General features: G+C 45.6%; 1 protein-coding gene across 2 annotated transcripts in view; it reads right to left on the reverse strand.

Moving 5' to 3' along the window:
• SMYD1 (SET and MYND domain containing 1) overlaps window positions 1–27,596 on the reverse strand; it is a 48,531-nt gene that overhangs the window by 4,970 nt on the left and 15,965 nt on the right. The window contains exons 2-8 of one of the 2 annotated variants that reach the window (XM_028703142.2): window positions 20,871–21,047; window positions 14,020–14,233; window positions 11,060–11,190; window positions 8,181–8,219; window positions 4,205–4,397; window positions 2,365–2,457; window positions 749–912 (exon numbers count right to left, since the gene is read on the reverse strand). In XM_028703142.2, the coding sequence (XP_028558975.2) occupies window positions 749–912; window positions 2,365–2,457; window positions 4,205–4,397; window positions 8,181–8,219; window positions 11,060–11,190; window positions 14,020–14,233; window positions 20,871–21,047 (1,011 nt within the window). The remainder of the gene's footprint in view (window positions 1–748; window positions 913–2,364; window positions 2,458–4,204; window positions 4,398–8,180; window positions 8,220–11,059; window positions 11,191–14,019; window positions 14,234–20,870; window positions 21,048–27,596) is intronic. The other variant, XM_028703143.2, reaches the window with a different exon arrangement.

Consider the following 27,596-nt stretch of genomic DNA (forward strand, 5'->3'; position numbering starts at 1 on the left):
TGGACGCACAACCCTAGAGTCTGTCAAGACTGGCCCGTACGAGCAGGGGTACCTTTTACCTTTATTGTTACAGACTAGACAGCATCTTAAAAAGCAGAGACATCACCTTGCCAACAAAGGTCCGTATAGTAAAAGCTATGGTTTTCCCAGTAGTGATGTATGGAAGTGAGAGCTGGACCATAAAGAAGGCTGATCGCCAAAGAATTGATGCTTTTGAATTGTGGTGCTGGAGGAGACTCTTGAGAGTCCCATGGACTGCAAGAAGATCAAACCTATCCATTCTGGGGGAAATCAGCCCTGAGTGCTCACTGGAAGGACAGATCCTGAAGCGGAGGCTCCAATACTTTGGCCACCTCATGAGAAGAGAAGACTCCCTGGAAAAGACCCTGATGCTGGGAAAGATGGAGGGCACAAGGAGAAGGGGACGACAGAGGACGAGATGGTTGGACAGCGTTCTCAAAGCTAGTAACATGAGTCTGACCAAACTGTAGGAGGCAGTGGAAGACAGGAGTGCCTGACGTGCTCTGGTCCAGGGGGTCACAAAGAGTCGGACACGACTAAATGACTAAACGACTAAACTACAAGAACAACATTGTTACAGAAAGGTGAGTTGGCTTGCAGCCAGCATCATGTTTCATTTTGGAAAACTGTTTCAAAATCATTTTTATCTGTTGCATTTTTATTGCTGCTGGTAGCTTTTAGCAGCCTAGAGATATTCCAAATAAATGAATAAAATGGCTATACATACATGTAACCATCCACCATTCGTTTTGAATAACCAGCTGCCTCGTCGAAGAGCTGGAGGTAAGAGAGAACTTCCGACATGATACTGAGGATTCTGAGTAGGTAAAGGTTTGTGTCTCCCAGCACTGGGTCCTGTTTGTCCAGACACTCTCGACACAGCTTTACAACCTAGGACAAACCACACACAGAAAGGAGCATCATAGAAAGAGGTTCACTTGTGGCAGAACAAATCTGCCTCTGCAGTGCATAGGGAGTTGAGACATATACGACCGGTTTCGGTAACCGCTTAACACACATATCCAAAATGGTATTTTGTTTCCCAAGAGGATAGCTATTCCTTTCCTGTACAGTTGTCATTGTCAGCTAGCACACTATCATGTTTGGGGAATGGGGTGTTTGGTGTGTTAGGGGTAGGGTAGTGCCGCTGGTGGGGGACACACTGTGCTCCTTCTGGGGTAATTTGGTCCCCCATCCTGCTCTCAACCCTCACACTAAAAGTCCCAGGTACTCATTAAACAAATTCCTGGAGTATGTGGTACCCACAAGAGGACACCACTTAACCACCTGAGTTGGATGATAATCATCATCATCATCATCATCATCATCATCATCATCAAGACCAGGCTCAGGGTGGCTAACATCAGGTATAAAAACCATGGATTAAAATACGACTTAAAAACAGGATTAAAATACAACTTAAAATGCAGCCTCCTTTCAGTGGAAGCCCAGCTCAAAAACTGTTTGGGGGGAGAAATCGTCAAATCTCCATCAAGGCCAACTATCCAGACTGGTCCTACGTGGGCCAGAAAAAAGCCAGGGAAGTCCCCAAATAGAGGTTCCATCACAGAAGGTAAAGGAAAGGGGATCAGGCTGATTCGAAGCCAAAGGCCAGGCAGAACAACTCTTTCTTACAGGCCCTGCGGAAAGAAATCAGATCCCGCAGGGCCCTGGTCTCATGAGACAGAGCGCTCCACCAGGCCGGGGCCAAAGTTGAAAAGGCCCTGGCCCTGGATGAGGCTAATCTGACTTCCTTAGGGCCCGGGACCACTAGGGTGTTGCTATTTATGGACCTTAAGGTCCTCTGCGGGGCATACCGGGAGAGACGGTCCCATAAGTACGAGGGTCCTAGGGGGAGGCATCATAGAATCATAGAATCATAGAGTTGGAAGAGACCACAAGGGCCATCGAGTCCAACCCCCTGCCAAGCAGGAAACACCATCAGAGCACTCCTGACATATGGTTGTCAAGCCTCTGCTTAAAGACCTCCAAAGAAGGAGACTCCACCACACTCCTTGGCAGCAAATTCCACTGTCGAACAGCTCTGACTGTCAGGAAGTTCTTCCTAATGTTTAGGCTGTTTAGGGCTTTATACACAAATGGCAAAACCTTAAACTTTGCCTGGCAGCTAAATATTTCTGTTAAGTTAAGGGAAGGAACTATTTTCATGTATTCTATCATTGTTCTTCCCAATCACTCAGAGCCTTGTTTTGAGCAGGCAAATGGGGAACATGAAAATAATTTTCTCCCACCATGTCCCTAGCTATCAAATAATGTAGACGTGAGATGTAATTGTCTGGGTTTCCTCAACATAAGCAGAGGACCAACCCGTCTGCGACTCACTTGGTGGTATATCCCTTCAGTACGAGCCTCATCAATCTTTTCCAGGGTTTCCTTGGAGAACTGGATGACGTCCTTCACCACTTCCTTAGATGGCTGCAAGAGTCAAGGGGAAACGATTCGAATGTGCTTCTTTAGCACTTCCTGTCAGACTCTTCCAAAAGCGCCCAGCTGGCAACCCAATTATCCTTTCATTAGCAAAACTCCAGGATCAATTACATTCCTGATTATGTACACCAGCCAGAGCTCAGAAGCTCATTTTATAATAACATAATAATAATTTATTATTTATACCCCAGCCACTCTGGGCGGCTTCCAACAAAATATAAAAATACCGTAATAAATCGAACATTAAAAGCTTCCCTAAACAGGGCTGGCTTCAGATGTCTTCTAAAAGTCTGGTACAGTGGTGCCCCACAAGACGAATGCCTCGCAAGATGAAAAACCCGCTAGACGAAAGGGTTTTCCGTTTCTGAGTTGCTTCGCAAGACGATTTTCCCTATGGGCTTGCTTCGCAAGACGAAACGTCTTGCTAGTCTTGCGATTTTTTTCACGCTCCCCCCCCTTTTCTAAGCCGCTAATAGCCTTTTAGCAGCTAAGCCGCTAAGCCTTTAATAGCCACTAAGCCGCTAAACTGCTAATAGCGCTAATCCGCTTAGCCACTAATAGGGTTGCTTCGCAAGATGAAAAACCCGCTAGACGAAGAGAATCGCAGAACGGATTCTTTTCGTCTTGCGAGGCACCACTGTAGTTGTTGACATCTGAAGGGAGGGTGTTCCACAGGGCGGGTGCCACTACCGAGAAGGCCCTCTGCTTGGTTCCCTCTAGCCTCGCTTCTCGCAGTGAGGGAACCGCCAGAAGGCCCTCGGCGCTGGACCTCAGTGTCCGGGTAGAACGATGGGGGTGGAGACGCTCCTTCAGATATACTGGGCCGAGGCCGTTTAGGGCTTTAAAGGTCAGCACCAACACTTCGAATTGTGCTCAGAAACATACTGGGAGCCAATGTAGGTCTTTCAAGACCGGTGTTATTGAAGGACCACACATATCTGCTATTTGGGTCCCTGAAGCACAGATTCACACAAAGCGGCAAAATGTCCTTGCAGGTTATTAACAGGATTTTTATTTGAAGTGCATATGCAAAACAAAGGCACAGGCCGATCAGTACGCAACCTGTACACAGTAGTCAGGGTGCACCCCCTTTATATAGATTTGCAAAATAGAATACCACCTGATCTCTTGTAGGTCACCTGATTTCTTGTAAACCACCTGATTTCTGGGAAATCGAAACTTGTAATAAGGTCCTATATTACCATATAAGGTATTGGTCTTTTCTCCCTCCTTCCTGCAACCTCCCTCATCCTGGTGTGACAATAAATCCTTGTTCTTTATCTCTATCTGCCCAGGCTAGACATTCCAAGGAGGGGCCCATTTGCAATGTAACATTTAAGCATGTCCTTCAATAATAGAACAATTATAATGTAATATGCTCCTTCATTGTGTGGTCTTGGCAGCCGCTCCCAGTCACCAGTCTGGCTGCCGTGTTCTGGACTAGTTGTAGTTTCCGGGTCACCTTCAAAGGTAGCCCCACATAGAGCACATTGCAGTAGTCCAAGTACAGTGGTACCTCAGGTTAAGTACTTAATTTGTTCTTAACCTGAAGCACCACTTTAGCTAATGGGGCCTCCTGCTGCCGCCACACCACCGGAGCACAATTTCTGTTCTCATCCTGAAGCAAAGTTCTTAACTTGAAGCACTATTTCTGGGTTAGCGGAGTCTGTAACCTGAAGCGTCTGTAACCTTAGGTACCACTGTAGAAGGAACTAGTTCAAGTTCAGCCACATACCTTTTCATTCCCCTCTTTCACAGCCATCATCAGGTCGTCTTTGATTCCTTTTTGGCAATGCTCACAGGTACAGTCAAAATAATACTGCTTCTTCAGCTGCTGCTTTCTGTCTTCACTAACATTGAGGAAATCTACATAGGAAACAGTCAGCTCTTCCCCGACGGAGATCTTACCCAGAGCACGGAGCTCGATCCTGGTGTCAACAAGCAAAGAGACAGCGCCAGATAAACACCAGAGACTTGTCTGTATAGCTTTCCAGCAATAAAGCTATCAGGAGTGACCCACCACCACCCACAATGCCTAGGATGAAAGGATTATACTTCCCAAAGCTGTGCCTCCTTTCCACATAACCAAAACCCTGTACCAAGGTAACACAAATCCTGCATGAAGGAAAGCTGTATTTGGCTACTTGCATAAAAGGTAAAGGTACCCCTGACTGTTAGGTCCAGTCGCAAACGACTCTGGGGTTGCGCGCTCATCTCGCTTTACTGGCCGAGGGAGCTGGCGTACAGCTTCCGGGTCATGTGGCCAGCATGACTAAGCCGCTTCGGGTGAACCAGAGCAGCGCACGGAAACACCGTTTACCTTCCTGCTGGAGTGGTACCTATTTATCTACTTGCACTTTGACGTGCTTTCGAACTGCTAGGTTGGCAGGAGCTGGGACTGAGCAACGGGAGCTCACCCCGTCGCGGGGATTCGAACCGCCGACCTTCTGATCGGCAAGTCCTAGGCTCTGTGGTTTAACCCACAGCGCCACCCGCGTCATTTCAATAGGGCTGCTTAAATAGGCTTTGGGACTCCCCAGATTGCAGAATGGTATCAAATATTTTCAGCCGCATGTTCTTAGCATGTTGCATGTAAAGATCTTTCAGTTTCCCCCACCTTTCCCCTTAATTTCCAGAGGGGTAGCCGTGTTAGTCTGTTGCCGCAAATAAAGAGACTTTGGCAAGTTAAAGACTGACACATTTATTATGGCAATTTTTTTATTGTGGGACAGAGACCAAAAAGGTTTATGCCGTGGTAAAAGTGCTAGACTTTCAGGTACCACAAGAGTTGTTTAAATTTTTAAAAATCCATTTATTTTAGGCATATATAACCTGCTCAGGAAGGCCTGCACAAACTTCCCTGACCAGGTCCACAGCTGTTTAGTTTCAACAGTGCTACCCCATAACAGTTCATTAGGACCCTAGATTTGTCGGGGAGATGAAGAATACATATCTACGAGTGCTTGCTCATTTGCTGCAGGACCAGGGAACCTGTGGACTTCCAGATGTTGAATGCCAACTCCCATCAATCTTAGACAGCCTAGCTAATGGTCAAGGATGATGGCGTTCCCCAGCCCTGATTTGCAGGGACCAATAGCAGACATCTGCCACAGTGCACTCAAATTCAATCACATCTTTTCAATTGAAAGCACCACTCTCTTTTTAAAAAAGGATGTTCCTTTACATGCCACATTAACCATGTTCACAATTAGATACACACAGGTTTAAAAAGACAACAATGTGTTAGTTGTGGAGACTTAAGTTTCAAGCATGCAACATCTCCCAACAAAGGCCTTTTTTATTTTTACAATCAGCTATTCTATCTAGAGACATGCAAGCAACCGTTTCCCTTGTAAACCACTGGAGTTTTGACAGCCTACTTTGCACCCATGACCCAAGGTGAGCCAACCAACTCGGGCAGCTGTGGGGCACTGCTTGGAGGCATGACCTGCCACCTCCTTGGTGGCGCCCCCCGCGGGCAAATAAGAGGCACTGCTGGTCTCCTCCCATCCCTAGGCATAACTGAGAGCAGGATCCTCCCCACCGCCCACCACCAACAGCCTTGGATCCCCACTTCAACCATCTGGTAAGATTGATTTGATTCCCCTGCTTGTCCCCAATGCAGAACTTCACCCATCCCTTCTTCCCTGCAAGGGGGGTGGGGATGCCATTTTGTGGTTCCAAAATGTCTTGGACCGGCCCCAACCACCAGGAATGCTTGGAATAACCCTTACAGTTTTTGCAGCCCCCAAATCTCTCCCCTCATTGCAAAGGGAAGAGGTAACCAGTGGCAGGAGATTGACGTCCTTGCTTCCACACTCCAAAGCACATGGACAAGCCTGCCCAGAGGACCTCGCCCTTCTAAGCATGTATTTTTAAGGTGCTTGTAATTGATTGAGCACACCATTTCTTGCCAGTCATTCCCTCCCTCTTCACCAATGTAAAGGTAAAGGGACCCCTGACTGTTAAGTCCAGTCACAAATGACTCTGGGGTTGCGGCGCTCATCTCGCTTTATTGGCCGAGGGAGCCGGCGTTCAGCTTCCGGGTCATGTGGCCAGCATGACTAAGCCGCTTCTGGCAAACCAGAGCAGTGCATGGAAACGCCGTTTACCTTCCTGCCGGAGTGGTACCTATTTATCTACTTGCACTTTGACGTGCTTTCGAACTGCTAGGTTGGCAGGAGCTGGGACCGAGCAACGGGAGTTCACCCCGTCGTGGGGATTCGAACCGCCGACCTTCTGATTGGCAAGCCCTTCTTCACTGAGGTACTTAGGTTTATTAATTTTTGTTATCATTACAAAGGGAGCCAGCGGCAAGGGTGAGCACACCAGAAAATTGTAATATGAAATGAATGGCAAAGGATTAAAAGAAGAAGAAGAAGATCACACATTGATTTCAGTAGGGAGAGTTCACCAGGTGTCAAGGAAGGAGTCAGGGACAGGTCAGCCATAGCTCACAAGGTGTCAATGAAGTTAAATCTTTATTCAAAGAAACAAAACAGCTCAAGGCTCATGAGCACAGCCTGTAGTTTTTGCCCCCAGTGAAGAAGCTTCAAGGACTGAAGATCCTCTCCTTTCTACAGCTCCTCAAATCTCCTCCTTTCCCAAGCAGCCTGAGGTTCTTTTGCCTTCTCTCTCTTCACTCTGCCCTCTCCACCCCTCTCCATGTTCTGGGAGACAAGGTGGAGAGGAGCTGGACACTGTAGCAGGAGGAGACACCCTCACTTCTTCAGCACCCTGCCCTCTTCCTCCCCAGCCTCTGCTTCTGCCTCGGAGTCTGAACTGTGCTCTGCCACAGCCTCTTCCTGCTCACTAAGCCCTGTTGCCTCTTCATCTTCCGACACCTCCTCCTCCCAATCTGCTCCCTCTGATCATTCATCCCTGTCCCACCACCAATCCCCAGTCTCTGAGCTTTCTTCCCTTGGGGTTCCTTCCACCGCTCCTCTGCATCTAGCCAGTCCAAGACACCATGTGCTCAACTCTCTCCCATTGAAATGAATGAAATTTAGCATTTATTGTGTTATTAAGTTAATACGTAAAATTAGACATATTTTTTTTAAGTACTTAACTTTGGCTGGATTGTCCCCATAGGATCTACGTCTACTCATTCCCACATGAAGAAAGAGGATCCACCAAGAGGGCTGATCTTTGCTTGGAAGACCTTAGCAGAAACAGGTGTCGCCTTGCGGCCTAGAACTAGCTAAACTGATATTGTAAACACCTGCGGCTTTTGCCATTTTAATCGCTTTTAAGGTTTTGTAATTCTAAACAGGGGCCCGAAAGTGTTTGTCAATGCAGCCAAAATCAGAGTATCAGACAATGCCACGTTATTTGCTCTTGTAATAAAAGATCTACTGGATCTACTACGGTTACCATCGTTAGAAATTCTCATGCTATCATTGCCAATGAAAGAATTGGAGAGAGAAATAAATTGGAGCAGGCATTAAGAGGTATGGGGAAGTTTGTCAGAGGAGAGGGGGAATTATTGTCATAATGACTACTTTTTTAAAGAAAGACTCTACAAATGCAGGGATTACAAAATGAAGGGTTGGGTTTAGTGGGACTTTGCACAGAGGTGGTAGAAAGAGTAAAAAGAAAGTCATCTTTATAACTTGGTTATTACTGCCTGTGGGACTTTGGGGTAGGTACGGGGGGTGTTCGAGCGGGATAGCAGTGAAAGGGGGAATATTATGGTATCAAGGGCAACCCACCTCATCTGGGTGTGGAACATTGATCTTACAGCCTGATGACTGAAAGAAAGAAACAGACACCTGCAGTTTGACAGAGGTAAACACACTAAAAAAAGAAAGGAAGAAAAGCAAATGGAATCCATACATTTAGTACATCAAATCCCAGCGTACAGATTTCAAGGGCCAAGGTAGAGATCAGAGGCAGCAGTGAAGGTAGCATATCAAATTGCAAGTTGGAGTCCTAAACCACAACACTCTCCTCCATGACTTTACGAGGCTATCGGCTAGGCGACAGAATTGCCACCCCTTTCCTGCAGCCTTCAAATGGGCATAGCTGTCAGCTTACAGATTGGAAAATAAGGGACCAGCAGCCTCGAAAATAAGGGGCCAGCAGCCAAAATAAGGGATTTTAGTCAACCAGCTGAAATACGAAGTTAAAAGGGACCAGATAATTTGGGAGAGCAGCGCCGGTTTTTAGCCCTTCATTTCCAGTGGTTGCTGCTCAAGACACCAGCTGAGGAAACACTGCAATTAAATAACTACAAGCAGCAATGACCTTTCGCGCAAAACGAAGTCCAAGCTACGAAGATGCTGCTGCAGTTCTGTATCTTTTCTCTCATGCTCCATCTGCAGCTCTCAGTTCCATCAGTCAGGGCGGGAGGAAGAGGGGGGGAATAGTGCCTGAATTAAACCTGCAGATCAGACCATCTATGCTAGTCTACCACTACAAATCTATGGGAGAAGCGCTTGCGGCCCTTCCTCCGTTTCCCCCTCTGTGGTTAGCCCTTGGAACACCTGCCCGCACCTCTGCCTCTGCCTCCTCTCTCTGAACTGCTTTCTCTATGGTTGTACTCGCTCTCCTCTCAAGGCTCCTCAGCAATTCATAGGCTGCACCAGGCTGCCCATCTCATCCGGAGACCCCAGGCAGAGAAGCTCAGTCCGGCGGCCACAAGGAGGATGGCAGCGGAAGAGCCTGAGGCTCCCACCAGTCCCGGCGGGGAGGGGCTCCCGGGGGCCGGGGCTGGTGAGAGGAGGCCGGAGGGGGCGGGCCAAGCAGCCAAGCAACACAGTTGGAGCCTCCCTCCTCCCTGGCCGGCAGGGAGGGAGGGAGAGGAGCTGCTTCCTTTGAAACCTGGGAAATTTAAGGGACATCATCAATAAGGGACAGCAGCAGAACACAGCACTGGGATAAGGGGCTTTCCCGCCAAATAAGCGACGCTTGACAGCTATGCAAATGGGCTCTAAAGACTTTTCATTCCGTCAGGCTCTTAATGGATTTTATCAGTGGTCCTCCCTATATGTTTTGTTCAGGTGAATGTGCTTTTCATATTTGTGCGGTTAGGCTGCCTGGCTGAGAGCGCTGATCTCAAGACCCGTTTGGAAGCTTCCTTCCTCTCAATCGACAAAGAGCCATTTGAAATCTCATGGGGGAGCAACAGCGAGGGAGCCATTTGGACTGCAGAAACTACAGACAGAGGAACGGTTACACACTTCTTCACCCCAAATTGCCCCTTCTCAACACAGGGGGAATCTAGACACATATTTAAAACGTTGCTTTTTAAAATAACGTTTTGAAAAAAAGTATTGAATTTGTCAGAGCTCGCCATCGCCATCTAGTGTCACATTTGTATAATGCACTTTGCAACACGCTTTAAACATTTATTTGCAGCCAAGTCCACAGTTTCTCTCTCTCTTTAAAAACTGAACAGGCTGCTAATGGATTGTTTCATAACAACTACTTGAGTGTTTACTTAGGCCTTCGAAAGCTCAGCGTAGGATCTGTGCCTTGATGCTACTTGGTGGATGATCTCTCTAGCTTTCGGGGAAGATGTTTTTTTAAAAAATAAATTTGCTGTTTGGGAAGAACCAACAATATTGTGATGGCAAAGATGAGATGAATTCCCCAGCCCAGCAACTTCCCGTGCACTAGTTGGTACCAGATCTGTCCTGTGACTTACATTCTCCTGTTTCTGTTCTGTTCAAACTGTGATGTGCTTTTGTCGCAATATTTTAGTCTGACTGTTTTGAAACTTCTCTAATAGGATAAAATGTAAAAAGAAGAAGAAGTTGTAGATCAGACTGTTGGTATAAACCATCTCCTTCCTTACTGAGGATATTCTGATTATGGCACCACTTATCTGCCAGGCAGATAAATGCATAGTTTCTGTTACGAGCTTTTGGTTTTGGAGGAAAGACATTTCAGCTATGCCTTTAACTACAGCTGCAGATTCTTTAAAATCCAGGCTGGTGCCACCTGTCTGCTTTTATGGGGGGGTGAAGAGGGGCTTCCATCTTGCAAAGCTATGCAGTTTGCATGACAACAAGCCTGCAGAACCACAAATGCATGCACAAAGTTGCTTAATTGTGTTAGAAATGAACCGAAAAGGATTTGTGGGGAAATATGCCGATGTGTTGAAGACCAACATTTGGCAGCTTCATTCTGATGTTTGCTTAAACTTCCTGCGTTATCTATTTCCCCTAACTTATCTGTCCAGACCCAAGATTGTTCTGCAGGGTTGTCAAAATCACACATTCTGAGCACAACTCTTAGCAGTGTTCTCGGCGCAAACCCCACCAATATAGTAACGCTCACATACAGCTCCCAATCATTTTAGTGGGACTTGCAGAGGAGAACTTTCCAACGGGCTGTGGAAATTTGCCATTTTCCAATGCGTTTTCTCCCCACTGGCCCAAGAACTGATAGGATCTTTATCAGTGACTAGGTCCCAATGAAATGTTAGAAGCCAACAGAAACGCTCACAAGAATGTATTTTCATGCAGCTCCAAAACACAAATCAACAGAGCCAGGCAACCTCTCAGCTCAGAGTAGATTAATTTTCTGGAAATTCCCTGAGTTGAGCTTAGTTTCTCATATCGATGCACAGAAGGAGATGACTTACTTGCCATTGTTAAAGATGACCGTGCAGTTGGGCCAACAGTCATGGTTCACCAGGCAAAGGTTTGGGAAGATACCCACACCAACTGCCTGCAGCCCACGTTGATCACTCAGAGTGAAGCCATTGCAGTTTATCTGTTCCGCAAAACAGAAGAGCAAGACAGATTAGGGAAGCTGTGGATTTCCAGAACAGGAGCAGCCAAGTTCTGTATTCTCAGGACTATTTTTTGAGAGGTAAAGGTAAAGGAATCCCTGACCATTAGGTCCAGTCGTGGCCAACTCTGGGGTTGCGGCGCTCATCTCACTTTATTGGCCGAGGGAGCCGGCGTACAGCTTCCGGGTCATGTGGCCAGCAGGACTAAGCTGCTTCTGGTGAACCAGAGCAGCACACGGAAACGCTGTTTACCTTCCTGCTGGAGTGGTACCTATTTATCTACTTGCACTTTGACGTGCTTTTGAACTGCTAGGTTGGCAGGAGCAGGGACCGAGCAACGGGAGCTCACCCCATCGCGGGGATTCGAACCGCCAACCTTCTGATCGGCAAGTCCTAGGCTTTGTGGTTTAACCCACAGCGCCAGCCATGTCCCGTTTGAGAGGTAGGACAGAAGTATTTTGCCGTGCAACCCCAAAGCATAGCAAAGGACAAGGTCTGCAACAAAATCTCCAAGTAGCCAGTGCTATTCCTACTCAGAGGAGACCCACTGAAATGAATGGGCATGACTAACTTAGGTCTACTAAACTATGTTTGTGGAATGCTCAACTCAGGGAGGTTCATCTGGCACCTTCATTATATATTTTTAAATGCCAGGTGAAAGCGTTCCTCTTCAACCAGGCTGATTAAATGTGTTTAAATTATAAATGTGTCTGTGGGAAGGGAGGTAATTGTTTTGCTGTTTTGCTTTAATGATTTCCTTGTTTTTAGCCTGTATTTTATTCTGTGAACTGTCCAGAGATTGTATGATGAAGAACGGTAAAGGTAAAGGGACCCCTGACCATTAGGTCCAGTCGTGACCGACTCTGGGGTTGCGGTGCTCATCTCGCTTTATGGGCCGAGGGAACCGGCGTACAGCTTCCGGGTCATGTGGCCAGCGTGACTAAGCCACTTCTGGCGAACCAGAGCAGCGCACAGAAACGCCGTTTACCTTCCCACCAGAGCGGGAGTATCTACTTGTACTTTGACGTGCTTTCGAACTGCTAGGTTGGCAGGAGCTGGGACAGAGCAACAGGAGCTCACCCCGTTGCGGGGATTCGAACCGCTGACCTTCTGATCAGCAAGTCCTAGGCTCTGTGGTTTAACCCACAGCGCCACCCGTGAAGAACGGTATATAAATGTAAATGATGATGGTGATGGGTCTGCTATGAGTATGACTAGCATTAGAATCAGCCCTTTATATATAAAATCCAACAGTATGTTTAATATTGGAACCTCTCACATGTGTACAATCCTGGGAAATAATCCTTTCTTTCCTACAGGCGCACTCTTTCTCTACATCTTGAATAAAATTTGGTGGGCTTCTGTGGACCAGCTAATAGTGAATTGTGGTTAGGGTAGGGCTCTAAGGCTGCCCATTGGCCAAATCTGCTCTTTGACTATTAATTCATTCATTCATCCATTCATTGCCTTTGTTACTCAAAGTTCTCTCGTCACAACATTCAATAGGTAGGTTTAACAGTGTGTTACTGTTATTGTCCTTACAAGCTTTGAGCATGAGTTTTTTGTGGAAAGGTCACATACCAGTAAAGTGATGATGCCAGCACAGAATGATATAAACTAATGCAATGTAAAAAATACTACATCATACTTAAAGAATAACCAGAGCAAAAACAGCCTCATCATATGAAAAGGGCAAAGGTGAAGGACCCCTGACAGTTAAGTCCAGTCGCGAACGACTCTGGGGTTGTGGCACTCATCTCACTTTACAGGCCGAGGGAGCTGGTGTTTGTCCGCAGACAGTTTTTCCAGGTCATGTGGCCAGCATGACTAAGCTGCTTCTGGCGCAACGGAACACCAAAACCAGAGCAGTACATGGAAATGCTGTTTATCTTCCCACTGGAGCGGTACCTATTTATCTACTTGCACTTTTTTGGCGTGCTTTCGAACTGCTAGGTTGGCAGGAGCAGGGACCGAGCAATGGGAGCTCACCCCGTCGCAGGGATTCAAACCGCCGACCTTCTGACTGGCAAGCCCAAGAGGCTCAGTGGTTTAGAACAGAGGGCTAAAAAAAAACTGACCAGCTATAATTAAAAAGGAGACCAATAGGGTTAAATTCAGCTTTCACGATAAGTGGTTTTCAAAAAGTATAAGGTAAAGGTAAAGGTGCCCCTGCCCTGTACGGGCCAGTCGTGTCCGACTCTAGGGTCATCTCGCTCTAGAGGCCGTGAGCCGGCGCTGTCCGAAGACACCTCCGGGTCACGTGGCCAGCGTGACGAAGCTGCTCTGGCCAGCCAGCACCAGCGCAGCACACGGAAATGCCGTTTACCTTCCCGCTATAAAGCGGTACCTATAAAGCGGTACTTAAGAGTGCTTTCGAACTGCTAGGTGGGCAGGAGCTTGGACCGAACGGCGGGAGCTCACCCCGCCGCGGGGATTCGAACCGCCAACCATACGATCGGCAAGTCCTAGGCACTGAGGTTTTACCCACAGCGCCACCCGCGTCCCTCTTCAAAAAGTATAGAAGATGTTAAAATACCAGGGAAGACCTAAGAGGACAAGAAAGCCTGGTTTTCTTGCCTTACAAGTACTCCAAACTCTGAAGCAAGGTTAGTCAGCTGGGGTCTTGAGAACCACACGAAACCCACATTAGATCCCTTCTGTTGTATAACCTGAATCAGCACATGCAAAAGCTCCAGCAAAACCCCCTTATGCCTACATAAGGTGCCACTAAATGGTGGGATGAGCAGCACAATCTAACTACTGTAGCTTTTCCTTTATTCGTCCAGGCTTGGGTCACTAGGCAGACATACCACACCCAATATGTGAGAGATGTACGTCATGCCAAATTGCTTGTTGTCAGGTGGCCAGAACTCCAAGAAGCTCTCCAGGTCGATCCTCATCTCCTTCTTCTCTTCATCTCCAAAGTGATCCACGTGGTTCTGTAGGTTGTCAATGGAAACCAAGCATCCCTCTGTCAGGCCGCCTCCTTCTTTCTCTATTCTCCACAAGATTCGGGCAGCCAACCTAGTAGGCCAAAAATGTGCATTTAACCACTGGGCCTTAAGGAGTTACAGTAACTGCTCCCCACATTAAATGGGGGGCACCCTTTGCATGGTTTCATGCAGCCCCCGGGACCCTATGTGGCACCATTAGCACAGGCTTGGCTCCGCCTCCCCCCAGGTGGGATACCTAGAGGTCTCCGCCTACCTCAGCCAGTTGCCCAATCCCGCCTGGGGAGGCGTTGCCAAGGTGATCAGGCCAGGTAGGAGGAGGAACTACCTGCCCACACAATAGGGGGAGGACCTTACCTGGGAATCGTCAGTTGGCTCCAGAGCTTCTCCCACCCTACCCACCCTCAGTTAAGACTTCTTTTGCAGGTTAACCTTTTCTCCGCTGGTACGCGGGCGCTGCTACGTTAAGGTCGCTGTTGAAGGGCCAGAAAGGAATTCTCCTGCATTGGCAGGCTTGCCTTTCCCATAGCAAAACATCACAGCTTTGGCGGTATCAGGCCTTGGGTGGAACTCTTTAGTCTATCTTCCCTGAATGGGGGGGGCGTGCAGCGGTGACCCACTCCCCCCCTCCTCTTTGCGGCGGCAATACCAGGGTTCCCCGTTAAAGGGGTTGTTTGAGGGGAGGCTCTGGCCGTATGCCTAGAGGTTGTCATTGCTCTCCCCTGCGACGGTGGCGTAATGGGGGGGGGCTCTCTCTGCTTGAACATACAGTGAGGGAAATAAGAATTTGATCCCATGCTAAATTTGCCCATTTGCCCTCTGACGAAGAAATGACCAGTCCATAATTTTAATGGTAGGTTTATTGTAGCTGTGAGAGACAGAATCTCTGACTTTTGTCTTCTGGGTTTCTGGGGGTTTTCCTGTCATTCTTCTGTCTCTCACAGCTACAATCGCCTTCTCAATCCGGCCCTAGGACTGTCCAGGAATCAGCATGTTTTTACATGAGCAGAATGTGTCCTTCAATTTAAAATGTATCTCTGGGTTATTTGTGGGGCCTGCCTGGTGTTTTTACATGAGTAGAATGTGTGCTTTTATTTAAAATGCATCTCTGGGTTATTTGTGGGGCATAGGAATTCGTTCATATATTTTTTTCAAAATATAGTCCGGCCCTCCACATGGTCTGAGGGACAGTGGACCGGCCCCCTGCTGAAAAAGTTTGCTGACGCCTGGCTTTGGCCTATTGCTTTGTCATTACATGCCATTTGTTAATCCATATGTAGACCATACCCAATTGATAATCATTTGATAATATCTTGCCTGATTTTGTATTAATTGCTATATATATGCCATTTTCCATTTTCTGCATACAGTGGTACCTCGGGTTACAGACGCTTCAGGTTACAGACTCCGCTAACCCAGAAATAGTACCTCAGGTTAAGAACTTTGCTTCAGGATGAGAACAGAAATCGCGTGGCCCGGTGGCAGCAGGAGGCCCCATTAGCTAAAGTGGTGCTTCAGGTTAAGAACAGTTTCAGGTTAAGAATGAACCTCCAGAACGAATTAAGTTCTTAACCTGAGGAACCACTGTACATTCTACACTTCATAGCATTTCCATTTTCCATTTCAATTCAGCTCTGTATAGCAATAAACCCATCAGATGTCAAGGAGATAAAGAACAAAACATCTGAAGGCAGCCCTTATGTTTTTATATGTGTTGGAAGCCACCCAGAGTGGTTGGGGCAACCCAGCCAGATATCGCGGGGTATAAATAATTTAAATTATTTCAGTTATGTTCAGTAGCTTTTGGTTTGTCTTGGTATTTGTAAGCTTTTATTCGCTGTAGCTCTGGGGTTGCTACTGAACAAAACTGAACTTTGACTGGGATCTGGTGAGAGTTAGTGCATCGGCCAAGGTTTGGCATTGCGTTCACCAATGTTGACTGGATCATCAGATTAACAGCATAGAAATGCTTACTTTCTTGGGTTGCACTTGCTAACAAAGCAGATTTGCCCCCCGTGCATTTGAGAATGGAAAATTCATGCTGGTATTTCCCTTCTGCTACAAACACAGTCACAGCTGGCAACCTTCCAGAAGGACTAACTCCATAGCTTGAAGCATACTTTCCATTACAGCTCACAATACCTTCCCGTCTCCTGTTTCACAATGGAGTATTTTTAGCCACTTCTATAAATAGGACAAGTTGATAAAGGAACCCCACAGTGGCTGAACCTGATAGAGAACAAGTGCAAATTCCTGACGGTAGCTTAAGATATCTTCCTCTTAACTTCTTGAGATACAGTATCTTCTTGTTTCAGGATTTAACGTTAGCGGAGGTTTCCAAATTATTATTATTTAATTACACGAATTAAAAATAATAATAATTGGTGGACAGTGGAAAAATAAGACATTTTTCACCTTCTTTTTACTGATGTCATTTGCCTCCAGAAGGAAACACCGTATTTTTCGCTCTATAAGACGCACAAGACCACAAGACGCACCTAGTTTTTGGAGGAGGAAAACAAGAAAAAAAGTATTCTGAATCTCAGAAGCCAGAACAGCAAGAGGGATCGCTGCGCAATGAAAGCAGCGATCCCTCTTGCTGTTCTGGCTTCTGGGATAGCTGTGCAGCCTGCATTCGCTCCATAAGACGCACACAAATTTCCCCGTACTTTTTAGGAGGGAAAAAGAGTCTTATAGAGCAAAAAATACGGTATCTTGTTATGTGGCAAACATAATTTAAAATCATTGTGCCCACAATAGAAATCAGGGCAAACTGTCCTTGGTTAGCAATTGTTATTTTAGTCATTTATATGTTGTTGCTTTAGCCTAAAGAGCTCTCAGAGAGGCTTATAACTAAGTTATATAATATTTATAATATATAACATAATATATATATAATATAATAATATAATATATTCTATATCATAAAAAACATAATAGAGCAGCAGCCGTTAAGCAATATTTAAATATGAATAATGGCAATATTTAGAATAATTGGGCTAATTTTTAAAAGTCTTCAACCGGTGCCCTAAATACATCAGGCTTTGAACCAGGCAGGCTTGCCTTGAGAAGGTGTTCTAGAGTCAGTGCACCATGATCATGTTTTTGTGTACACTGCTTACTGTTTGTTTGTTTGTTTATTTATTAAATTTGTATACCGCCCTTCATCTGAAGATCACCAGCCAGTTCACAACATAAAAACACAAAATGGAAACACAAAATGCATAATAAAACAAAAGGAAAAGGAAAACAAACCAATAACTCCCCTCCTATAAGCGGTTTATAAGTTCTTCTAAATAAAGAAATAAAAATAAACAGCGTTGAGAAATATTTAAAAATTGCCGCATCACATGCAGAACACAGATCTCTGTTCATTCTCATCAGGTTGCGGGACTATACCAGATCTACCACTGGAAACATCTGGGTCCCCTGCAGATGTTTGAAAAGCTGTTTAACAAGTGATAGTTCTTAATACTGATCCTACTGTCCCCAATACTCATTGCATGTTGTGGAGAGACTACGTTCATGGGCTGGGTAAAAGTAAAGGTAAAGGGACCCCTGACCATTAGGTCCAGTCGTGACCGACTCTGGAGTTGCGACGCTCATCTCGCTTTATTGGCCGAGGGAGCCGGCGTTCAGCTTCCAGGTCATGTGGCCAGCATGACTAAGCCGCTTCTGGTGAACCAGAGCAGTGCATGGAAACGCCGTTTACCTTCCCGCCAGAGCGGTACCTATTCATCTACTTGCACTTTTGACGTGCTTTCGAACTGCTAGGTTGGTAGGAGCAGGGACCGAGCAACGGGTCGCGGGGATTCGAACTGCCGACCTTCTGATCGGCAAGTCCTAGGCTCTGTGGTTTAACCCACAGCGCCACCCGCATGAGTTGGGTAGGAAGAACAAAAATCCCAAGCAACCTAGAGCAGCCAGAGAGAGATTTTTCAGGACCCTGGACAGAGCACAAGGAGCAGAAGACTTGTTAAATGCTCCACTTCAGTCCTTGTGGCCCAGAGGGAGATCCTTCAAGAAGAAGCCTTGTGGTTAGAAGTCTAAGAACTGTTAGAACCCAATACTAAAAATTTGTCAAGAATGTACAACTTGCTGTTGAAATGGAATACCCAAGATGAAATGGTGAAATCTAGTATGATTAAATGGGCACAGGATATGGGGCATGACATTGAGCTTGCTGACTGGGAGCAGTTATGGACCACTGGTGTTAAATTCACGGCATGTAATGCCTTAAGAGAAAACATTATGAAAATGATCTACAGGTGGTACATGACTCCGGCTAAGTTAGCAAAGATATATCATTTGCCCAATAACAAGTGTTGGAAATGTAATGAAACGGAGGGAACCTTCTATCACCTTTGGTGGACCTGCCCGAAGATTAAGGCTTTCTGGGAAATGATCTATAATGAAATTAAAAAAGTTCTGAAGAGAACCTTTATTAAAAAACCAGAAGCCTTTCTCTTGGGCATGGTGGGCCAAATGGTGCCAAAGAAGGATAGGACATTTTTTATGTATGCCACAACAGCAGCAAGAATCCTTCTAGCAAAGTATTGGAAGACGCAAGATTTACCCACGTTGGAAGAATGGCAGACGAAGGTGATTGACTATATGGGACTGGCAGAGATGACTGGCAGAATTCGAGACCGGGGGAAAGAGGCGGTGGATGAAGATTGGAATAAATTCAAAGTTTATCTTAAAAACTGTTGTAATTTGGAAAATTAGGGGCTCAGGGCAATAAGAGATAAAGAACTACAGTTGTATTAATAACTTATGGAAGTTAAATCTATGAAATATAAACAAGTTTATTACGAAAGGGTTGCTGAAAAATCTTGAAACAAGAATGCAGAAAAGGGGTGGTACGGGGAAGTCGATTTTGTGTTTGTTTATGTTTTTGCTTTGTTTCTTTTTTACTTGTGAAAAACTAATAAAAATTTATTTCAAAAAAAAGAAGTCTAGTAGTATTTCCGGAAGGTTTTGAGTTCCGGGGAAAGAAGCAAGTAGATGCACCCAAAGGGGGATGTCTTCTCCAAATTGGAAATCCATGGGGTGGTTATAGGGACATAGGAAGTCATCTCATAATGAATCAGACTGTTGGTCCAGCTGGCCTAATGCTGTCTACAACAGGGGTCTGCAAGGTTTACCGGCCATGGGCTGGATCATTCCCACGGAGATCGTCCATGGGCTGGACTGGCGCAGTGCAATGCTAGAAATTGCATCTGCGCATGTCTGTGGCACCGGAAATCGCTTCTGCACATGCCCAGACGCTGAAAATCGCGCCTGCGCAGAAGCGATTTTTGTCATCTGGACATGTGCAGACGTGATTTCTGGTATCTGCACATGTGCAGACACCATTTCCAGCGCCACTTGATGAGTCTCCGGGCCATGCTGTGCTGGTCGCAGTGCACAGGGGACTCGCCGAGCGGGCAGCTTGGTTTGGGGGCGGCTCATGGGCCGGTAAAATGGTCTTCGTGGGCCGCATCCGGCCCATGGGCCTCAGGTTGCAGACTCCTGGTCTACAATGATTGGCAGCATTGTACAGGTAAGGTTTGGGCAAGATTGTGCCCCATTGTGTTTTTCCTCTGTTTGTCCATGGCTAAACCTGTGTGAGCACAAATCCATGGGTGAGGGTAATATTACTGGCCCCGGACACACTGACCAGATGCTTGGAAGCTGTGGCTGGATGGTTTCGTGGGAGCCAATTGAAACTAAATCCTTCGAAGACAGAGGTCCTATGGCTGGGGCAGGATGGCATGGGGATGAGGGACCAACTCCCTTCTCTTGTGGGGGCCCAATTAGTGCCATTGCCTTCCATTAACAGTTTGGTGTAATCCTTGACGCCTCCCTTTCCATGGAGGCACAGGTTACAGCAACAGCCAAGGTGACATTTTTCCACCTTCGCCGGATCAAGCAGTTGGTCCCTTACTTTCCCGCCCCGACTTGGCCACAGTGATCCATGCAACGGTCATCTCCAGGCTTGACTACTGTAATTCGCTCTACACGGGGCTGCCCTTGAAGCTGTCCCAGAAACTCCAGCGGGTGCAGGATGCAGCAGCGAGGCTCCTCACGGGGTCTCTGCCATGGGAGCATATTCACCCAGTGCTTTTCCAGCTGCACTGGCTCCCAGTGGAGTACAGGGTCAGATTTAAGGTGCTGGTTTTAACCTTTAAAGCCCTTCACAGCCTAGGACCCTCGTACCTACGGGACCGCCTCTCCTGGTATGCCCCATGGAGAGCCTCAAGGTCCATAAATAGCAACACCCTAGTGGTCCCGGGCCCTAAGGAAGTTAGATTGGCTTCAACCAGAGCCCAGGGCCTTTTCAACACTGGCTCTGGTCTGGTGGAATGCTCTGCCTCATGAGACCAGGGCCCTGCAGGATCTGATTTCTTTCCTCAGGGCCTGTAAGACAGAGTTGTTCCACCTGGCCTTTGGCTTGGAGCCAGTTTGATTCCCTCCCCCTCTTTCTTTTTCCTTTCTCCCCTGTGATGAGGTTGCATTTTAATGTTTCAATGTTTTAATGTTGCATTTTAATCTTGTTTTTAAGTTGTATTCATTCAACTTGTTTTTATTATTGCTAGTTAGCCGCCCTGAGCCCGGCCTTGGCTGGGGAGGGCGGGGTATAAATAAAAATTATTATTATTATTATTATTAATAGCCCTGGAGCAATTAATTACACACATTCGTTGCCAACCAGCCTATTCACGCACCTGATGTTTTCGTTGGGCGCTTTCCCATGCCGCTTGATGGCCGAGCACTCGTTCTTGTGGTTTGCCCAGGCGTCCTTCTGGCAGGTTCGGTCACAGTAATGGGCAAACTTGCACTGACCGCAGCGCTGGAGCTTCTCGTGGCGCTTAAAGCAGGTGTGGCAGACCAGGTGAGTGAGGCTGGAAGAGAGGTTCCTGGTAAGACCGCAGGGACATCTCTATGCCTGACAACAAACCCCAACTACTGGATTCTTTTGCCCCACTTTTTGGTGCCTGCCAAGGAGCCCTGCCATGATTATGATAGTATTTTATTCTCTTGTTAATTATGCTGTTTTGAATATGCATTTTATATTTGACTTTATTTAGCAGTGGTGTTTTTAAAAAACGTGTAAGTTGTTTTGTTTTGTTTTTGTTAACTTGGTTTGTGTTAAACATGTATTCTGTAGCTGACCTCCTTTGTAATGTTTCATTTTGAAATCTTTAAGATAACGTTTTAGTTTTCTGTTACCGTATTTTTCGCTCTATAAGACTCACTTTTTCCCTCCTAAAAAGTAAGGGGAAATGTGTGTGCATCTTATGGAGCGAGTGCAGGCTGTGCAGCTATCCCAGAAGCCAGAACAGCAAGAAGGATTGCTGCTTTCATTGCGCAGTGATCCCTCTTGCTGTTCTGGCTTCTGAGATTCAGAATATTTTTTTTCTTGTTTTCCTCCTCCAAAAACTAGGTGCGTCTTGTGGTCTGGTGCGTCTTATAGAGCGAAAAATACGGTAATTATGTTGCTTTGACTGTATATATTTGACTTTCTTCATATTGTTTGATTGATGTTTTAATATTCTGCAAACTGCTTTGTGATTTTTCTTAAAAATATAAAGCATATAGGAATGAGATGAAATAATGAAATGAAATGAACAAATAATAAAGGAAACAGACTCATTTGTAGCCATTGGGGGGGTGCACTTTGTCTCTTACTGGTAAAATACCACAATACCCTCCCAATCTTACCTTTTTAATTTTATAACAGGATATAAGCATAACATTATCTAAACAACAGGTTTCCCCCCTCTTAAACAGCAAATTTTGCCATATACTATATACAACAACATTCCCCATAAATCTATATACATAGTTGGTGGGCGCCAGCCATCAGGGTGCTCATTTGAATACTTTATAAAGGGATGCAGTGTTCTAGCAAAATCATTCATATCAGCTGCATCGTTCAGGGCATAAGCTAGTTTCTCAGATAAATCAATTGTCCATACTTCCTGTTGTTTGTTATAGTAGACAATCCAATCTTTTGCCATTTTTTGCTATGTGCTGGTACAAGAAGAAAAGCAGTAAGTTCCTTCTGCAATAATTTAAAATGAGTATCTTTAAAGATTGTTAATAAATGAAGGCATGGGTTGAATTGTACATTCTGCTTTGTAACAGTTTGACCAGCGATCCTTCTGAAACAGAACAGAAGAAACATTAGCCTTGGGCAGGCTTTGCCCAAGACATTTTAGTACAGTGGTACCTTGCCTTGGTTCTCAAACTTAATCCGTTCCAGAAGTCCATTCCAAAACCAAAGCGTTCCAAAATCAAGGCATGCTTTCCTATTGAAAGTAATGGAAAACGGATTAATCCGTTCCAGACTTTTAAAAACAACCCCTAAAACAGCAATTTTACATGCGTTGTACTATCTAATGAGACCATCGATCCATAAAATGAAAGCAATAATCAATGTACTGTACGATAAAATAAATAAGACAGCATTTATAGATGGTAAAAATTAAAATTATTATTTTTTCTTACCTCCACTAGGCTTTTATCCATTTCCACAGTCACACAATCAAATCAATCAATCAATCAATCAATCAATCAATCAATAACTGAACTGGGTTCCACAAAGTCATCAAAAACAAATAAACCAAAACAGCTACAAAAACGCAAAATAAATAGCAAAAACAAAAGCACCAAACTTAATCCATTCCGGAAGTCCATTTGACTTCCGAAATGTTTGAAAACCAAGGCGCAGCTTTTGATTGGTGCAGGTGCCCCGGGAACAATAGCCGACAGCCGCATCAGATGTTTGGCTTCTGAAAAATGTTCGCAAACCGGAACACCTACTTCTGGGATTTTGGCGTTTGGGAACCAAGGCATTTGAGAACCAAGGTACCTCTGTATGTTAATCCGCAACCATCCTCCACTCCTAAACACACCTCAACTTATATGGAACACAATATACCAGCCAACAGTGGCGGCAGCACATTATTCATGATCCACTCTCAGCACTCCATGGTTTATACTGTTTATGCAATACTAGGTATCTGTGCACCACTGCTCATAACATTGCACCACGCATTTATAAAGCGCAGTTTATAAAGTAGCAAAATATTCATGAAATATCACAAGCAGAAAGTGGAACTATTGGGAGAAGGGGCTCCCCATCCACACTCCCTCCTACCTCTACACACATATTCCGTACCGGTGAATCTGTGGACAATCATTTCATTGGCTATAGGATCACAAGGAGCCAAATGAAACTGTCTTGGGGGTTTGGCCCCTAGGCTGCCAAAGTTGTTTGCTTGGACTTCCCAAATGATCTCTGGGGCAGGCTAAGATGTAATGCATTTGTGATGTACTGCTATTCACACAGGCAGGCAGACTGACACTTTACGTTACAAAAATGAATAAATCATAAAACACAACAGGAATACATTGAATTGCAATTGGGTATAACAGAGACAATTCAGATATAGCAGCAGTTAAAAATATATATTAAATCTTGATCACTAAAATATAACCTAAAATTGTCATTTAAAACCTTAATCATTTTGGTAGTACAGCTTGTTCCCTAAGTTTTATGGCAGTCGCACAGAATTTGGCCACCCTTAGCGTGATCTCTAGATCCTTGTCCTCTACCAGGAGTTTTAGACATTGACATTCGGACCCATTTGGAGATTTTTGTATAACAGGAGTGATAAATACCGAGTGTATATCACCGTAGAAACAGCTGCGTAACAAGACATGAGAGACATTACGTTACAAATGTCTTGCTCAATTCTGTCATACTCCTAATGGGTGATAGAAGTGAATCAACTGGCAATTATACATACATACATAGAGTTGAGTATTACAGTAGTACCTCGGGTTACAAACACCTCGGGTTACAAACACTTCGGGTTACAGACTCCGCTAACCCGGAAGTAGTACCTCGGGTTAAGAACTTTACCTCAGGATGAGAACAGAAATCGCACGACGGCGGCGCGGTGGCATTGGGAGGCCCCACATTAGCTAAAGTGGCACCTCAGGTTAAGAATGGTTTCAGGTTAAGAACAGACCTCCAGAACAAATTAAGTTCGTAACCAGAGATACCACTGTATATGGAATAATGAGCTGCACTTCTGTCTCTGTAAACTTAGTGCTTGTTTAATGGTGTGTAGAACACCTTTGTCACCTCTCAGGCCGTGGCAAATGGTTTGGCTGCAGCTGCTCTTTGCACAAGAACCAGCTGTCTCAATAAATTCCATTTCAAATGTAGGGGACATTTAGTCAAAGGTGACACAACAGCTGCAAGCCAGCCTCTCTCTGCCTTTCACATTCCATTATAGATCACGGTTTGCACGAGGAAATGTGGGCATTTGAGTTTTAAAGCGTTAACTAGTAAACACTTTTTAAGAGATGCTGAAATGGGTTGAGAGAAATAGGGAACCTACCAGACAACATACAAGTTGGAACAGTGATAAAGCCTCTGAGGGCATTGCTGGTCTTCAGAAATACCACTCACTGTGCACATACTGGCTAGCTTAAACTGGCCCTGTGCCAAACATAATTTGGGCTTCAGACAAGAGAGCAATGTGGGTTTTAAAGATGCATGTTTTAATAGATCACAGGGCAGGGACTTGGAAGCTGAAATGGACAGAGCTTCTGGTGTCGGTTAATAACTGCTGTGGATGAGGAAAGAATTCAGGATGAGGCCCAGTGTCAAGAAGCAAGGCTTTTGCCCTACAGAACTTAATGGGAACATGAATGAATTTTATTATTACGGTCACAGACTCACTTACAATATCAGGAAAATCATAAAACACAACAGGAATACATTGAATTGCAATTGGGGGTAACAGAGACAATACAGATATAGCCGCAGGGCCAGACTCATTCAACGTATGGTTTATCCTCGAATCTGCCCTGCAATAAGGCAGATGGCAGCATGTTGAAACTAGCGAGGGTAAATGACCGTCTGTATTTGGGTACAGTGGTACCTCAGGTTACATACGCTTCAGGTTACAGACTCCGCTAACCCAGAAATAGTACCTCGGGTTAAGAACTTTGCTTCAGGATAAGAACAGAAATCGTGCTCCGGCGGCCCGGCGGCAGCAAGGAGGCCCCATTAGCTAAAGTGGTGCTTCAGGTTAAGAACAGTTTCAGGTTAAGAACGGACCTCCGGAATGAATTAAGTACTTAACCAGAGGTACCACTGTATTTGTAATTTTGACAAATAATTTGCTGGGGTAAATCGTCTCCCATTATCTTTTATTGCTGGGTGTTTATTCATCTCGCTCACGTGGCATTGCAGTTCCACATCCCAAATTCGTTGGCGAATTATTGCTCTAGCTTTCTCATAACCTACAGCTATAGTGTAGCTTTCCATTTGGATGGGAACATGAAAAAACCAAGGGGAATAAACTACAATAGACTCTTGTTACTGCCACACACTTCCCTGTGGTTACACTTTTTAAAGAACCAAACATCCTTCCAGTCACTACTGGCACTCTCTGATCTGTGTGTGTTTGCTTGGGCACTTCTGTTGTTTTCCTCCCAAATTACATTTTAACCTTGTCTTGTGGTGAGGTGTTTGGGATGCTTCCGTCAAGGGCTCCTTTCGTCAGGCCACATTCTGAGAGGCTCCATTCTTCAGTAGCAGTGTGTTCAAATTCTGTATCCAAGCCACAGCTTCACACATCTGCTTCATGTTGTAAAGGTAAAGGTAAAGGTACCCCTGCCCGTACGGGCCAGTCGTGTCCGACTCTAGGGTTGCGCACTCATCTCGTTCAAGAGGCCGGGAGCCGTCGCCGTCCAAAGACACTTCCGGGTCACGTGGCCAACGTGACGAAGCTGCAACTGGTGAGCCAGCACCAGTGCCACACACGGAAACGCCGTTTACCTTCCCGCTATAAAGCGGTACCTATTTATCTACTTGCACTTAAGGGTGCTTTCGAACTGCTAGGTGGGCAGGAACTGGGACCGAACGACGGGAGCTCACCCCGCCGCTGGGATTTGAACCGCCGACCTTACGATCAGCAAGTCCTAGGCACTGAGGTTTGACCCACAGCGCCACCCGCGTCCCTTACGCTTCATGTTGTATAAACAGGCAAAACTATCTTCATAATCAGACTTAACAGACAACTTTCTGGAGTTGCTCCAGCATGCTTAAAGAATTGGGGAAGGAGATATGTAGGTCAAAACAGGAAAGGACATGCAGTGAAACCTCGGGTTTTTGAGCATCTCAAAGGTTCTCTTGATGCCATTTTACCATTGTACTGTTGAGAGTGTATGAACTTAGGGTCTGTGTGTGTGGTTTGGGAGCTGCACAGTCAGGGAAAAAGCAATGCTGTCCAGGGTTGTAAAGACTGCAGAGGGAATAATTGGGTGCACTCTTCCCACTCTGGATCAAATCTATGCTTCCAGGTTTCACAAGAAAGCTGCAGAGATAGTGCAGGATAGTGCGCACCCCAGAAATGATCTCTTTCAGCTTCTGCCTTCTGGCAGAAGGTACAGGGTTGTAAACACTAGGACTAGCCGCCTGAGAAACAGTTTTTATCCAAATGCGATTTTGGTTTTAAACACAGTGTAAGGTAGTCTCTGTGGGAGTATATTGTATTTAATTATGGGGTGTCAGAGTTTTTAGGGGGCTAAACAGGCTGGGATAGCAGGCTTGTTGGTTTTTGAATGTCTGATGTAGATTTTTTTCAATTTCGTTGTTCTGTATGAGACAATGACAATAAAAATTATCGTAAATCTCAGAAGCCAAACGATTTGGAGCCCAAATGCCGAAAACCTGGAAATAATTGCTTCCGTTTTCGAACGTGCCTTGGAAGTCAAACACTTCCGCTGCATGTTTTTCCATTTTTCAATGGATTTTGCCAACGACCCATTGATCCTCGTTTTTCGAACATTTCAGAAGTAGAACGGTCTTCCAGAATGGATTACATTCAAAAACTGAAGTTCCAGTGTATTAGAAAGGGTAAATAAATAATAAGTTTATCTTGTTCTGTTCTGCCCCTAACCAGGTCCACCCCTCTCTTTTCCAGCACTTCTCCAAATGCTGTGATATAATTATCAAAAGGCATACTAAAGTAAAAAATAACATACAATGATGCATTGTGTTCTGGGAAATTGCTTGTAAGCATGTGTGTATTTAAGGGACGCGGGTGGCACTGTGGGTTAAACCACAGAGCCTAGGGCTTGCCGATCAGAAGGTTGGCGGTTCGAATCCCTGCGATGGGGTGAGCTCCCGTTGCTGGGTCCCAGCTCCTGCCAACCTAGCAGTTCGAAAGCACGTCAAAGTGCAAGTAGATAAATAGGTACCGCTCCGGCAGGAAGGTAAACAGCATTTCCGTGTGCTGCTCTGGTTCGCCAGAAGCGGCTTAGTCATGCTGGCCACATGACCCGGAAGCTGTATGCCGGCTCCCTTGGCCAATAAAGTGAGATGAGCGCCGCAACCCCAGAGTTGGTCACGACTGGACCGAATG

The sequence above is a fragment of the Podarcis muralis genome, chromosome 13 (assembly GCF_964188315.1).
Source record: "Podarcis muralis chromosome 13, rPodMur119.hap1.1, whole genome shotgun sequence".
In the NCBI taxonomy this organism is placed as follows: domain Eukaryota; kingdom Metazoa; phylum Chordata; class Lepidosauria; order Squamata; family Lacertidae; genus Podarcis; species Podarcis muralis.